The sequence below is a fragment of the Thamnophis sirtalis genome, unplaced genomic scaffold (genome assembly GCF_051295495.1).
Source record: "Thamnophis sirtalis isolate CommonGarterSnake01/CBP01778 unplaced genomic scaffold, rThaSir2_p1.2 scaffold_2, whole genome shotgun sequence".
Lineage (NCBI taxonomy): Eukaryota > Metazoa > Chordata > Lepidosauria > Squamata > Natricidae > Thamnophis > Thamnophis sirtalis.
Genome location: NW_028261382.1, coordinates 13,654,183 through 13,670,059, shown reverse-complemented (window position 1 = coordinate 13,670,059; position 15,877 = coordinate 13,654,183). Strand labels below are relative to the sequence as shown.

The following is a 15,877-nucleotide window of genomic DNA, read 5'->3' as shown; positions in this document are numbered from 1 at the left end:
ACAGAATTGGAAGGGACCTTGGAGGTCTTCTAGTCCAATCCCTTGGTCAAGGAGGGGATCCTATACTATTTCAGACAAACGGCTGTCCAACTTCCTCTTAAAGACCTCCAGTGATGGAGTACCACAACTTCTGAAGACAAGCCATGGTCTTCAGGCATAATATATGCGGTGTGTGATATGCATGTGTGGAAACCTTAATGTAAAGTTTGAGGTCACCAAGAGGTCCCATTTCTAATGAGGTGACATAGAGTTTCCATTTCAAACGAGTAATTCTTAAAAATAGTGTACTGACCTCAGTCAGTCCAATACTTTTTGCCAAGGTGGTGTTATCATTAATAAATCTTCCCCCAATTCTTTTGTATAAAAGAATTGGCCTGATGATCAGTCCTCAGTACTAATTTCTGAGCCACCAGATCCCCTAAACCTAGATATTCTCTGGGCATCATGCCAAAATAAAGGCTTCCATTATGCTTATGGTTTACATCAGGGGTGTCAAACTTGATTTCATTGAGGGCCACATCAGGGTTGTGTTTAACCTTGGGGATCCAGGGTGGGCATGGCCAGGCCAAGCGAGGCCAGCTTGACATCACTCATGTCAGGGGCACCTGTGGTGGCTCGAGCACTCTGCCAGTGAAAACGGGCTCCTGAGTTCCGTTTCTGGCTGTGACACCTCCTGCTACCATCTGCCAGTGAAAATGGAGCTGGGGACAACCCTCCGAAGCTCTGTTTGTGGCTGCGATAGCCTCCTGCAACCCTCTAACAGTGAAAACATAGCTTGGAGAGGCACATACAACCCTCCCAAGCTCCATTTTCACTGGCAGAAGGACCATGGGCTGTTTCCAGATCTAAGCACCCCGCGGGCCGGATCCAGCCCCCGGGCCTTGAGTTTGACACCCCTGGTTTACATCGTTATGGAAATCTTTTACAACTGTAGAACAGTTTAAGCATAGAGCAGAATGAAATGGCAATACTTTGCATAGTTGAATGTTTAGTTCACCGATATGGGGAAAACATCAAGGAAATGTGGAATGGATTCTGGATGAAAAATGGCTCCTGATACTCAAGATGGGTTTTCAGCTGATGTTGAATAGTCACAACAGAAGTGGAGGAGAAGGGTGGGGGAGAAGAAGAAGAAGAAACAGCAACTAGTAATTCAATTGTCCTTCAAGTTTTAAATGCTGCTCAACTAATTTTCATCCTGTACTAGGAAGTGCATCAATCTAAGGTCTTTTCCTTCTTAGCTTTGGTTTCTTAAATATACCATGTTTCCCAGTAGACATGGTTTTATTTTATTTTGACCCTCGAAATGGCCTTATTTCGGGGGAGGTCTTATTATTTTTGAGGTGCAGGAGGCGGCAAGCGTGGTCACCTCGTGGCTGCTGCTGTGTTGCAATATTTTCAGGGAGGGCTTATTTTAGCGCATGCATTCAAATGCCTGATAGGGCTTATTATCCAGGAGGTCTTATTTTCAGGGAAACAAAATATTTTATATTTTGAAGCCCAGCTTGATTGGCCCTGCTTTACTGTTATAAATCAAGCGCTCTCTTTTTTTGGGTCCTGAATCCCATTTGTGAAATTCTGTCCCTTGGTGGGCTCAGCCAGTTTCATTCAGATGCATCTGCTAAAATAATTGGCAGAAGTATGTCATCACCTCATTAAGAATGGTGATGTTTTGTTTCCTTCCCTTGGAATCATTTGAACACAGTGACACTCTCTTCTGCCCCCCAAATATCCCGGAATCACATAGCATATAGGCAAGACTGGGAGGATTAAACAGTCACCAAACGCATGCCATCTCATCTCACAACTTGCCAAAATGTCCTTTCTAATTTGCTGCTCGTGAATGAACGTGCATTTTTATTCAGCCCTGCCATGTTCCAGTGCTGCACAATTAAAATGTCCACGGGCAAAAAGGAGAACAACAACATGCCAAGTATAAGTATAAGATGCACCAAGGTTTTGAAGAGGCAAATTAAAAAAAAGTTTTTTGCAATTTGCAAACCTCCCCAAAACAGCCCGTTTTTTTGTGAAAATGGGCCCGTTTTTTCCCCCCAAAAAGAGACATGGATAGCCTTTAGGGGGCTTGCAAAGTGCTCGGGGGGGGGGGATGAACAAAAATCAGCCTGTTTTTGTGAAAACAAGCCCATTTTTTGTAAAAAAAAAAGGGGGGGGCATGGATAGCCTTTAGGAAGCTTATAGAGTACTCCTGGGGACTGTGGGGGTAAAATGGAGCAAAAAACGGGGCATTTTTTTCTGGCCTTCCCAGCCCCCATGAGCTCTCTAAAAGCTTCCTAGAGGCTATCCATGCCCTGCACAGCCATTTTGGTGAAGGGGGCGGGGTTTCAGGAGGCAAAAAATGCTGTATTCAGTGTATAAGACACGCCCAGATTTTCAGCCTCTTTTTTGAGGGAAAAAGGTGCGTCTTATACTCTGAAAAATATGGTAGTTCTCTTTACTTTGAAGGAGGCTTTTTTTGGCTGTTACGGGCAAGACGTAGACATGCAGAAATCCCTGATGAAAGTTTTTGATGCAATAATTGGGGGGGGGAACCCATATTTGATCCTCAGTTTGTTTACCTCTAAATTATATAAACTATAATAGGAACTGTAGGGTTTTGTGGGAACTCTATTCTCGGAACGGTCTAGTAACCAGTAGCCAATACTTAACATTTAATTATTTCAGAAGAATTTGAACATTTATGTGTCTCTTTTTTTCCCTAGATCTGGATCATTTAGGCCAGGGGTCACCAACCTTTCAGACCTCAGGGACCACTAAATTCATAATTTTAAATCCCACGGACCACTAATATGATGTGCCTAATGACCGGCTGGGTGGGCGTGGCAAGGTGGTCATGTGATTGGGTGGGCATGACCAACTTGATGTCACTCACGTTGAAGGGTGCCTTGCCAGCCTCTACCCACCCCTCCCCTCCCAGCCACTCTTTGCCTCGATGCCCAGGCTCCTTAGGGCCCCAACAGGAAGCAGTTTTTGGAGCTAAGCAGCCACCATGAGAAAAAAGTTGGTTCAGTTCAAATTGGATCTGACCAAGACGGAGACTTAATAGAAGCTGAGGACTGCAAGCATAGATTTTCCAAGCAGAGGGAAGACCTGTGGGAGTGCAAGGCCAAGTACCAGTCCCTGGAGGCTTAATGGGCTGAGATGGTCAGCCAGTTCCAGGCCATGATGCAATCCCACTGGAACAAGGTCTTCTGGCTCTTCGCTACCAATGGCTCTTCCCTCCAGCCTTTGCCCAAAGCCCCACACCAGGAAGCTGAAGCAGACCCCAAGTCAGAATTTCTGCCTCCCTCCGAACTGCACAAAAAGACCCCAAAAGGGAAGACTCTCTGTAGCAACACAAGCATTCATTGTACACATCCAGCCCAGGGATTGCCATTTGTAGACCCCTGATTTTATTTATATATATGTGTATACACACACACACATACACACACACACACACACACACACACACACACAAACACAAATAATTTTTCTGTGGACCACCAAAATTTTCCCAGTTGGTGACCACTGATCTAGGCCAGAATTGGAGTTTTATTTATGTGACTTTATACCTAATGCCTGAAGGTATCACCCTTATTCTGCTATTTGGACCTAGTAGTTTAAATCCCAAGATATACTACATCAGAATTTGGGCATTCCATTGATTGATTGCTGTGGATAGAACCACCCCCTCATACAAATGGCACAGATACTAACTGAGAGTCAGGAGAGACTCAGTTTCTCTTCTCCAAACTCTGCTTGCGCCACTCGCTCCAACTGATCCCATCAAGCCTGCCTTACCCTGTAATAATCAGTGCTGTAGACATCTCTGGACATCCCAAAGTCTCCAATCTTCACCAGCAGATTAACTCCAACCAAGCAGTTTCTTGTGGCCAGGTCTCTGTGTACAAAGTGCTGGGAGGCCAGATAAACCATTCCCGAGGCGATCTGGCTAGCAATGTGCAGCATTTGAGAAAGTCCTAATTCCCCTTTGACTTGCCGAGGCTGTCCATCCACAAGGATCAATGCATCTGGACCATGTGCCCTGGAGAAGAGAAGACAGGGTCAAGTCCAACAGAGCAAATAACAGAACAACTGGCACTATTTCTTTGTTTAAAAAATTTCTATAATAAATAGATAGAATGATGATAGATGATAGATAGATGATAGATAGATAGATAGATAGATAGATAGATAGATAGATAGATAGATAGATAGATAGATAGATAGATGATAGACAGACAGACAGACAGAAATCTATATATGTATGTGTGTGTGTATGTATATGTATATATGTATAAGTATGTGTATATGTATATCAGGGGTGGGTTCCTGCCAGATCTAACCTCTTCTATAGAAGAGGTTCCACAAATCTACAGTGCCATTTAGAACCGGTTCCAGCTCCCTCTCCCCGCCCGTCTGCACATCATCAAGATGAAGACGGAGAGGAAGAATTCTGGGAGCTGAAGTCCACAAGTCTTAAAGCTGTCAACTTTGAACACCCCCTGGGGTTAGGGGTGCAAGGTTCTTGTAACTTGACAGCTTTAAGACTTGCACACTTCAATGCCAGGGTTCCTGAGCCAACATTTTGGTTGCTAAGCAAGAGCGTTGTAAAGTGAATTTCACCACGTTTTACAAGTTGGCCACACCCACCCAGTCACATGGCTGCCAAGCCACTCCCACCCAGTTCACATGGCTGCCAAGCCACTCCCACAAAGCAGGCCACACCTACAGAAGAGGTTCTAAAAAATTTTGAAACCCACCACTGATGTATATGTATGTATATGTATATGTATATGTATATGTATATGTATATGTATATGTATATGTATATGTATATGTATATGTATATGTATATGTATATGTATATGTATATGTATATGTATATGTATATGTATATGTATATGTATATATAATTTGTATTTGTTATATTTGTCTTAAAATAAATACTGTATATATCCTTTTATTTTATTTCTATTAAAATGAATGTCTTTTTATTTTATGTTTATTAAAATACATTTATCCTAAATGACTTTTTCTCCCTTAATATATAATGGAAATAGAAATAAAGACAATGGGAAAATGGGAAAGGAAAGGGAATAAAGGCAATAAAGTGAGGGGAAGGGGAAAAAGAAATTTAAAAAAAGCAAAACCAGAGACTTTTGACTTTTTTTTTTTTGGTGTCATAAGATACATGATAAAGTTATAATATCAACTTTTTAAATTATGGTAAATAATTGAACTGTGAGCCATCCTCCTTTGCTGAGATGGGCGGCTATAGAAATAGCAATAGCACTTTCAATAGCACTTAGACTTATATACCACTTCACAGTGCTTTACAGTCCTCTCTAAGCACTTTACAGAGTCAGCCTCTTGCCAGCAACAATCTGGGTCCTCATTTTACCAACCTCAGAAGGATGGAAGGCTGAGTCAACCTTGAGTCTGGTGAGATTTGAACTGCCAAATTGCAGTCAGCTGGCAGTCAGAAGAATCCTGCAGTACTGCTCTCTAACGACTGTGCCACCACGGCTCAAATAATTAATAAATATACTGACAAACAAAAATAAATATAAGCCATTTCTATAACAGCAATCCAATTAATTGTCAAAACCCAAAGTCAATTTTTTATTTTTGTCTCTTTCATGCAGAGAATCCAGAAATGGTTTCCAAATCACCATAAAACTATTTAAATTCTTGTCCCTAATTTGGGCAGTTGGCTTTGCCTTCTTTGTCAGATCCATCATCTTTTCAATCTATTTCTCCCTTGTGGGAACATTTCTTTTTAGAGCAGATGTGTTCAAGTTTGTTGGAAGCATCCAGGATGTGCCCTAATAAGATATATCACCTTCTTCTCTTGGGAAAGACAGCTAGGCTTTGTTTTTAGTTGCGAAGTTGTATCCGACCCATCGCAATCCATGGACAATGTTCCTCCAAGCCTTCCTGTCCTCTACCATCCTCTGGAGTCCATTTAAGCTCATGCCTATTGCTTCGGTGACTCCATCCAGCCACTTCATTCTCTGTCGTCCCCTTCTTCTTTTGCCCTCCATCTTTCCCAGCATTAGGCTCTTCTCCAGTGAGTCCTTCCTTCTCATTAGGTGGCCAAAGTATTTGAGTTTCATCTTCAGGAACTGGCCTTCTAAGGAGCAGTCAGGGTTGTTCTCCTCTAGGACTGGCCAGTTTGATTGCCTTGCAGTCTAAGGGACTCGTGAGAGTCTTCTCCAACACATAGTTCAAAGGCCTCCATTCTTTAGCACTCAGCCTTTCTTATGGTCAACTTTCACAGCCATCCATTGCAACTGGGAAAACCATAGTGTTGACTATACGCACTTCTGTTGGCTACTTGTATTCTAAAAAAATATTTAGTTAAAATTCAATCTGGCTAACAATAGTCCAGAGAGTTTGTTTGTTTTTTTTCTTTTTAATCGTGAATTTTCTGTTCATGAGGCTTTAAAGCAAACTCTCCCAATCTTCAGTAGAGAATTACTAGTAGTCTTTCTTAGTAGACTTGATCACTACAGGTGAGACATCTCTAGCCTCAGGGCTGCCAATCTGTTGCCTTGTGATGTGTCAAGATCAAAAATCTTACATCTAAATGTGGCTTGTTTGGGATCTCTCTCTCTCTCTCTCTCTCTCTCTCTCTCTCTCTCTCTCTCTCTCTCTCTCTCTCTCTCTCTCTCTGTGTGTGTGTGTGTGTGTGTGTGAGGAGGAGAAGAAGCATGTACAAACAGTGTCTCAAATGCCTCTTGAGAAATATCGGCTAATATTTAATTGGGTTCTAATCTGAAGCTTGCAATGTAGTCTCATATTTTAAGCAAACACGGTACTTGGGGAAAACATGCATGCAGTACAAATGCAAAGGTCTCCCAGGGGGGAAAAAAGAACTGTTAAAAAAATCCTTTGAAATAATGTATGAATTTAAAGCTAAGCTGATTTTCCAAGATCAGGCAGACATAGAGTGTATTCTTGTAGGCCCACCAGCAGCCAGTGGAGTTGGCAGCAGATTTAGATAGTGAGGAGGTTGGGGAGGAACCTGGGCCAGTCCTGGAGTCTGGGGAGGGCTCTGATGAGGGCTGGGCTCTGTGTCAGAGGCAGAGAAGGGGCCAGAGAGGTATGCCAGTTATCAGCTGCCTTCAGAGTCAGGCATCAGTGAGGCAGATGAACAGCTGGAGCCTGTTCCCAGTGTGCACATGCACAGAGTTGCCAGACGAAAGGAACAGCTAAAGAACAGGGGTCGACTTGGGAGTAAGGCCACAAGTGGACGATGAATGGCCCCTCCCAGAGGAAATAAAAGAGGAGTGAAAAGGGAACGGAGTTTATAGGAGAGTCTTAGTTTGCTTAATTGGTTCGTGACTCTCCGAGACTCCTTGCCAAGTTTTGCAGATATCGGCCTGGCAGCTCTCCAAGCCAGATAAGGTCTGTGATTGTAAATCCTCCCTTGAAAGATTTTGCTGGATGTGAATGAGCAGAATTCATAGTAAATTAATAAAAGGTTTTTTTGTTGTGACAAGGAGTTTGCTTCATGCTCTTGGGAAGCCTCGGTCAGGACAGATTACCTCTCAACGTTTTAGAATGATGGATAGCCTGGTTGACGAAAATAAAGTCACAGTTTGTCTCTGCTGCCAAAAATTGTGTTAAGAAACCAATTCAATTCACAATAGTATTGGTGAATACCGTCCTATTTTCATTATCCTTTCAAAATGCACCAAAATGGCCTTATAATGGCATCAAGGCTATGAGCTAACCACATGTTGCACAGAGAGGCTGTTTGTTTCTCGTGAATTGCACCCTGAACACGTGAAGGAGGTCTTCTCATCCAGCTCTGGAATCACACCTTTGCTGTTTGATCAATTGCTCGGCTTATCATCCATAGCAGCATTCCACCTGTTAGAAGTAGTGCCCCGGAGATCATTAATATGTGGTATAAGAACCGTGGGGCTGTGATTTTCTGCTGGCGTACAGCAATGTCTCTTTTGTGGCTCATTTCCTTTTTCTTTAAAACAGCTGCTGGCATTTTTACCTTTGTCAACAGCAGCAGAAGCCTAGCCAACCAAAAAAAAAAATGGAAAATTTCAATCTGCGAGGTTCTTTCTCTTCGGAGACCTAAGCTTCCTTCTGGCTTGCATAGATTCCTGATTTTCCAACCTTCCCCATGTTGATGAGATACGATAGGAATGATATATGATGAGGTTTGTGTGCCATAGAATACTCTAAGGTTCCCAACAGCTAACAATAATAAAATCACGCCATAGTAATAAATTAAAATGCCCAAGGTAAAAGCAGCAGGGAGCAACAGTGAAAAAGCAAACACAAACACAGTTGGGGGATATCCTCTTAGCTTCCATTTCTTCTATGGAGCAGCTTTATGTTAGACAACTTCTGGAAGGCAACCACAGAAACGGGTAGTTTATCTTCCAGGGGGTTAGAATCAAAGGGAGGAAAATATTGGATTTCTAGTGAAATTGTTGCACTTTTACACAGCTCCTCCTTAAAACAGGTACCATCCCAAACCCTGCAGAGGGAATAAATTAAATAAGATGCCGCCTGAGGCATTGTCTTCATATTTCAAAGATACGTTCTGAACGTCATGGGAAGGACTCACTTTTGAAGAAAAACAAAGCAATAATCATATGATTGAGAGTGGGTTTTTCTCAGTTTATATATTGCAGTTAAAGCTTTTCTGTTGGAAAACTCAACATTTCCTTTTCTTACTGAGTTTTCAGTTTTATTTGAAAGGGATTTTTAAACTTCTATCTTTTCCCAGCCAGGACTCAGATGCTATCATTAGTTCTAAAGGTATTTTTTCCAAAAGGCAACTGGACTTTCTTGTTTTGTTTTGTTTAAAAAAAAAAACTTTCTCCAAGCAGCTTCTTCAGTTCTAATTGACTGCTGGGGAATCCATTCTCACCAATCATTCTCCAACAGTCAGTTAGAATGGAAGAAACTTCTTGGATGAGAAGTGAAGTGTTTTCAAAGGGGAATAAAAAGCCAAGAAAATCCAGTTGTCTTTTGAAAAAAGCACCTTTGGGACAACCATGTCCTGGATGATTGATAACCTCCATAAACATCTCTATGGCTAAAGGATGTAGATGGCCTTCTCAGAATGGTAGCTTTGGAGGCTTGCTTGCTAAACAAGACAGTGGCAGGAGTCACATTTAGCACCATGCTCGTTTGGTTTGTATACCAGTTGTAAACTAATATTTATGGCTTAACTGGGCCACTGAGGCTTATTAGTGTAGTGTAGTGTAGTGCAGTGCAGTGCAGTGCGGTGCAGTGCAGTGCAGTATAGTATAGCATAGCCTTTATTGCCATTGTACATCATGTACACAATGAAATTATTCAGCAAACCATGGTTACACAACCTCTCATTTAATATGAAATAAACATGTGAGTATGTTAAGTGATAGAGCTGCACGGTGGCTTAATGGTAAAATGCTTGCCTCCCACTTGGAAGGTTGAGAGTTCAATCTTAGGCAATGGAAGATGCTTCTGTCCTAGGATGCAAAGAAAAAATATCTGCTGTGAACTCCATGTAGGCATCAGGAAGGGCATCTGGCCATTAAATGCTCAGCTCCATCCAGTTGCTCCAACTCTACCACAAATTAAGGGATTACAGGGTCATAAAAAGGGAGTTGGTATGTTAAGGGATCAGTCTAGTCTACACCCATTTCCTTCAATGAATCATCCCCTTGATTCATTGAAAGAAACAAAAACTAGACTAGAGAGAATGATCAATCCTTACCTGTGCCTGAATGTTTACAAAATAGCATGGAGAAAGCACTACCCTTCCTATTTCCTACAAACTAGCCATGTCCCCAGAATCTTAAGGGAACAATGAAAAGTCATTTTATTTGAACGAGTTTTTTATGACAGTGCTTAGTCTAGATAGATGATGCTACTTTGGCTCTTTTAAGATGTAACTACCTTATCAAATGGATAATCCACCCGACATTGTGCTATAAATGCAATAAAGAGTCATCAGCATTTTCGCCAGGAAAGAAAACCCAGTTAGCCTCTCCTTCAGACAAATAGCAAATATCGATGTCCCAAGCTGGGATTTTTGTATATAATGGTGGCAGGGCTTGGAGGGGCTTTAAACGTTTGCCCCTGTTGTGATCTCGCTCAGTGTCTTTTTCAATTCTCCCATGAAGTGGGGAAGAAATCCTGCTCCTGGAACAAATGGCCTGGCTGACCTTGCTTGCATGGGGGAATATGTCAATATTCCTTTGTTAAATCTACTGGAACAAAGCTGTTGGCTTTTTGCTAGCTTGTCAGATTGACTTGGAAAATGCATTTAATCTCTCCGAGTTGCCCACATTTAGACAACAGGACTATAGGGGAAATGGAAACAGGAAAGATACATCAAGAATGACAACTCTCTTCCAGTCATCCTGCAACTGGAGTCTGCAGTTTTCAGATTTTGCAAAGTATTCCTCTATTCCTTTGAAGAGGGCAAGGCTTGTTTCTTTTGGAAGCATCCCTATATTTCTTGTCCTCTGGATGCCAGCTGAAATAAATGAAATCTAGAGGAAAGAAGTTTGCTTCCCTCCCCCCCTCCTCCCACCCCCCAGTCATGTGTCAGCTTTGACAACAGAATAATTGCCTTGGCAAAACCAGAGACCTAGAAGTGGAGCTGCTATCTAAATTATTGACACAATTACTTTACAATCCTGCTTAACCAACGTAGCAGGAGAGGAAACAGACGCAAAAGTCCAATTACATAAATACTAGGAAATAACAAATAATCATTACTGGGGAAAAAAATGGGAGCACCGTTGCATGAATTCTGGAACATTAGCCCTTGATTTCAACATTATGGAAAAACTGCCTCTCCATTCATTTTTTGTGTGTGTGTGTTTGTGTGTGTTTGGCTATTGGCTGTTCCATGTTGATGAAAAATTCAAGAAGGAACAAAATGCTGGTAAGATAGAGTGGCTAGGATTTCTTTCTTTCTTTCTTTCTTTTTTGGAAAAGGAAAATCATCAAGTCCAGGAGCAGCTGCACCTTCTTGGCAAATTAATGGTCAACTAAGGCCAGAGTATAAGAAAGTATCAAGCCAGTGCATGCTAAAATCCTTCTGCGGATCCATACATCTAAAGCAGTAGTGGGTTTCAAAAGTTTTTCGAACTTACTCTGTGGGGGTGGCCTCCTTTGTGGGAGTGGCTTGCTGGCCATGTGACCTGGTGGGGGTGGCTTGCCGGCCATGTGTTCTCTCTCGCTCTCTCTCTCTCTCGCTCTCTCGCTCTCTTCTTCCTTTGTCTCTCTGTCCCTTTTTCCTTTTTTCTTTCATCTCTCTCTCACTCTTTCTTTCTTTCTTTCTTTCTTTCTTTCTTCCTTTCTTTCTCTTTCTGTTCCGGCAGGCCTGGGGCTGTTGATTAGTATCCCACCCCACTCCAACTGTATGCATGTTGTTGAAATTTTAATACTTGTATCCTTATTTTAATTTTTTTAATATATGTTTCATGTCTTGTCTGTAAGCCGCCCAGAGTCCCAAGGGAGTGGGCGGCATACAAATGTTAATAAATCTAAATCTAAATTTCCCTTTCTCTCTCTGTGTGAGTCTGTGTGTGTGTGTGTGTGTGTGTGTGTGTGTGTGTGTGTGTGTGTGTGTCTCAGTGGTGGGTTTCAAAAAAATTTGGAACCTCTTCTGTAGGTGTGGCCTGCTTTCCGGATCCACTAGTGGAACCTCTTCTAACCGGTTTGGTAGATTTGACGAACCGGTTCTACCGAACTGGTGCGAACTGGTAGGAACCCACCTCTGATCTAAAGGAAGCAAGAGGACAAAACCCAGAAGGAAAGATCAGTGCTAGGACTGAGAATCTCAGATTTAGTGAAGAGCTGCCATAAATTGATGCTGCCAAAAATACAGCTAGAAGAAAAGTCTTGATAGTGAATTATTTTCAATGAAGTAGCCCCACCTATCCAGTTTGTCATAAGATTTCTTGGCAGTGAAAGCGTTATGTTTCTTTGTCTGAAATGCTCCTTGAATGACAGTTGAGCTCTCCATGGTTTTAGTCCCTAGTGCGAACCTTCTAGTCCGTTTCCCTGGCTTAAGTCCTAATTTCTAACCAGTCACATAAAGATGCCCATGGCTTAGTATGACAGTGCCACAGACTTTCTTCTCATGTCTGTAAAGATTAAGGATACCACTATTTGTGTTGTTAGTCCCATATTTGCCTAGTAGCCACAACGTTGTGGCCCACCAGCGGCCAGAGGAACTGGCAGCAGATTCAAACAGTGAGGAGGTTGGGGAGGAACATGGGCCAGTCCTGGAGTCTGGTGAAGGCGCTGATGAGGGCTCTATGTCAGACAGAGAGGGGGCCAGGGCCTTCTGACAGTTATCAGCTGCCTTTGGAGTCAGGCATCGGTAAGCCAGATGAACAGCTGGAGCCTGTTCCCAGTGTGCACATGCGCAGAGTTGCCAAACGAAGGGAACAGCTAAAGAACAGGGGTCGACTTAGGAGTAAGGCCACAGGTGGATGGTGAATGTCCCCTCCCAGAGGAAATAAAAGAGGAGCGAAAGGCGAATGGAGACAATTACTTCGCTTAATTGGTTCATGGCTCTCGAAGACTCCTTGCCAAGTTTTTGCTGGATGTGAATGAGCAGAATTCACAGTCAATTATTAAAAGGGTTTTTTGTCGGGACCAGGAGTTTGCTTCATGCTCTCGGGAAGCCTCAGTCAGAACACACAGTTCCATGGAGGGTTCAAGGAAAAGAAAAGCAGTTTCACTGTTTCTGAACCTTGGATAGAAGGAATCAATCAATCAAAATAGAGCTGGAAGGGACCTTGGATGTCTTCTAATCCAATCTCCTATAATATTTGAGGCAAGTGGCTGTTCAATCTTTTCTTAAAAACCTCCAGTGATGAATCACCCATGATTTCTTGTGGCAAGCTGTTCCGCTGGTTAATCGTCCTCACTGTTAGGAAGTTTCTCCTTAATTCCAGGTTGCTTCTCTCCTTGATTAGTTCCCATCCATTGCTTTTTGTTCTGCCTTCAGGTACTTTGAAAAATAATTTGACCCCCTCATCTTTGTGGCAGTCCCTCAATACTGGTATGCTGCTATCATGTCACCCCTAGTCCTTCTTTTATCTAGACTAATCACATGCAGTTTGATGAAGTCAAGCTATTTGCAGTCATGCCCTATCCCTCATATCAGTTTCCATTCTTCTCTTTTTACAACCCATAGTATATTTAACCCTTACCTCAGAAACTTATTCAAGTCTCCGTGCTTCATATATTCAAAGACTAATCACATGCAGTTTGATGAAGTCAAGATATTTGCAGTCATGCCCTATCCCTCATATCAGTTTCCATTCTTCTCTTTTTACAACTCATAGTATATTTAACCCTTACCTCAGAAACTTATTCAAGTCCCCGTGCTTCATATATTCAAAGACCATGATGAGTGGATCTCCGTCACCACAGACACCATAGAATTTCACAATATGGTCATGCTGCAGGTTGGTGAGCAGCTCTGCCTCCCTCTGGAAGTCCTTTCGAGCAGCCAAAGTTGGGTCCTTGAGAGCCTAAAAAAAAAAAAAAGAAACCAGAAGGATGGATGGATGGACAGGCAAGATGGTGAAAGTCATGAAAAATAACTTTCCTTACAACTTCTTCTCAACTTATTGTCTATAACTCTCCCCATATCATTCTAGACAGATTTTAAAAAGAATTAGAATTGGTTTATACAGTGTGCCACATTAGATTAAAATGTGAGTTCTGAATATTGTTTAGAGTGAAAACTAAGCAGGGCCAGCTCTATTTAGTACTTTTGAGGGAATAAGAATAGAATAGAATAGAGGAGAGGAGAGGAGAAGAGGAGTTGGAAGGGACCTTGGAGGTCTTCTAGTCCAACCCCCTGCTTAGGCAGGAAACCCTACACCACTTCAGACAAATGGTGATCCAACATCTTCATAAAATCGTCCAGTGGTGGAGCATTCACAACTTCTGGAGGGACGTTGTTCCACTGATTAATTGTTCTCAGTGTCAGGAAATTTCTCCTTAGTTCTAAGTTGCTTCTCTCCTTGTTTAGTTTCCATCCATTGCTTCTTGTCCAATCTAAACCATCAGGAAATGCTAAGGACATAAGGTAAAGGTTTTTTTAACACCTCCACCCTCCAAATAATGGCAAACTACGTTGACATTGTTGCCAAGAAATCTGCATGAATGTGTTCATGAAGTTGCAAGTTGGTGAATTTGGAAAAGATTCCGTCCAATGAGTCAGTATATTATCAGAACCCAGCCAATGTCTTAGTATGTTATATGAAACAAATCATTGTGTACATTTTATTTGCTTGGAGATAAGAAGTTATGCAAACACAAGAATGTTCCTTCCTATTCTATTTTGCTAACCATATCTTGGGTTATATGAAGTTAACCGTTGTTCATGGAGCAAAAACAGATGAACACTTTGGGATATGGGAAGCTGAGATCAACTACCAGATGCTTCCAAAAGACATTCAATGCTGTGTGGAAATATCTCATTTAATTTCATTTATTAAATGTCTATGCCGCCCAATCCCGGAGGACTCCGGGCGGCTTACAGAAATGAAAAAATAAATAAAAAGAATTATTAAAAACAATTGGACGCAACAAGGTTTAAAAGGGAACACAACAAACACCCAATCAGGAGGGGGCTGGACCTCAATCAAGGGGTCAACAGCCCCAAGCCTGCCGGAAAAGCCAGGTTTTAATGGCTTTGCGAAAGGCCATGAGAGTGGGTAGGGCCCGGATCTCAGGAGGCAGCTCATTCCACAATATCTAAGATTGAACTTGATGTCTTTTCCATTCCATTCCATTCAAGGTATGGGTTATGTCACTGTGCTATGCTTCTTCTCATAATTTAAAAAGAAATAAGCTGGCCACATTCACGTGAAAACCTTGTGCCCGACCACAATGTGATCTTGGCTGTCACAGGTGATTCCTTGGCTATGTTCTAGATTAGTTAGCTAAGGCAAAAGCAACAAAATACCTTCACATTATAAACCAAGCAACCCGATGTAGTGAATTATACATGATAAACACTCATTGGATAAAGAATGCATGTGACTTTAATGTGTCACCAGAGCCTTCTCTGCTTTGTTCTAGACAAGTTGTCAAGGATAATGATTTCACATCCCAGGTTCTTTATTACTCAGAAGCATGTTGGGATGAATTAAAATAGACAGCTATTGGCTCAGCAGAGGGACCAATGACAGAATACCTTTGAGGAGTTCAATTAAGGAGTCCTAGAAAATTACATTTCCCAGAGATCCTGATCCCAAGATGAAATTGGGATATAAAATCAAGTTTCTCCTCTGCCAGTCCAGATAAGAGATCAAATCAGTGCGGAAAACTTGCTTAGGAAAATGAGAATTTCAGATACAGATTTCACTAGTCTTTAAGTTGTTGTAAGCTTTTGTCTTTGAGAAATAATGTAACATGAATCCATCTTGCATTAAGCGTCATTTTGGAATACGCAGCCTCTAGGAGGCAAGTCACTTCCGTCCCCAACCTTAATCCTTTCCCCCCCGCAAAGAGTTTGCAATCGGGCTGCCAAAATTGCCTCATTTTGCTGCTTAAGCTGAGCAGCAAGGGAGAGACCAAAAAAATGAGATGAAGCGTCACGTGCAACATGCATTAAGAAAGATGCAGTTTCTCCATCCCTGCCTTAAGCAAGGGAATGTTGCCTTGACTTTTTAACAGGGTGCACGATTTCTTTGCACGGGGGACACACAGTTTCCATGACATTCATGGGATCCATGCACTGTGCCGAGGTGGCACAGTGGTTAAATGCAGCACTGCAGGCTACTTCAGCTGACTGCAGTTCTGCAGTTTGGCTGTTCAAATCTCACCGGCTCAGGGTTGACTCAGCTTTCCATCCTTCCGAGGTGGGTAA

General features: G+C 42.1%; 1 protein-coding gene across 3 annotated transcripts in view; it reads right to left on the bottom strand.

The window, feature by feature from the left end:
* Positions 1–15,877, bottom strand: part of NTRK3 (neurotrophic receptor tyrosine kinase 3) — a 460,883-nt gene that overhangs the window by 58,217 nt on the left and 386,789 nt on the right. For all 3 annotated transcript variants that reach the window (XM_087704304.1, XM_087704303.1, XM_087704306.1), the window contains 2 exons: positions 13,354–13,526; positions 3,802–4,045 (listed from right to left, as the gene is read on the bottom strand). In XM_087704304.1, coding sequence (XP_087560430.1) covers positions 3,802–4,045; positions 13,354–13,526 — 417 coding nt within the window. The remainder of the gene's footprint in view (positions 1–3,801; positions 4,046–13,353; positions 13,527–15,877) is intronic.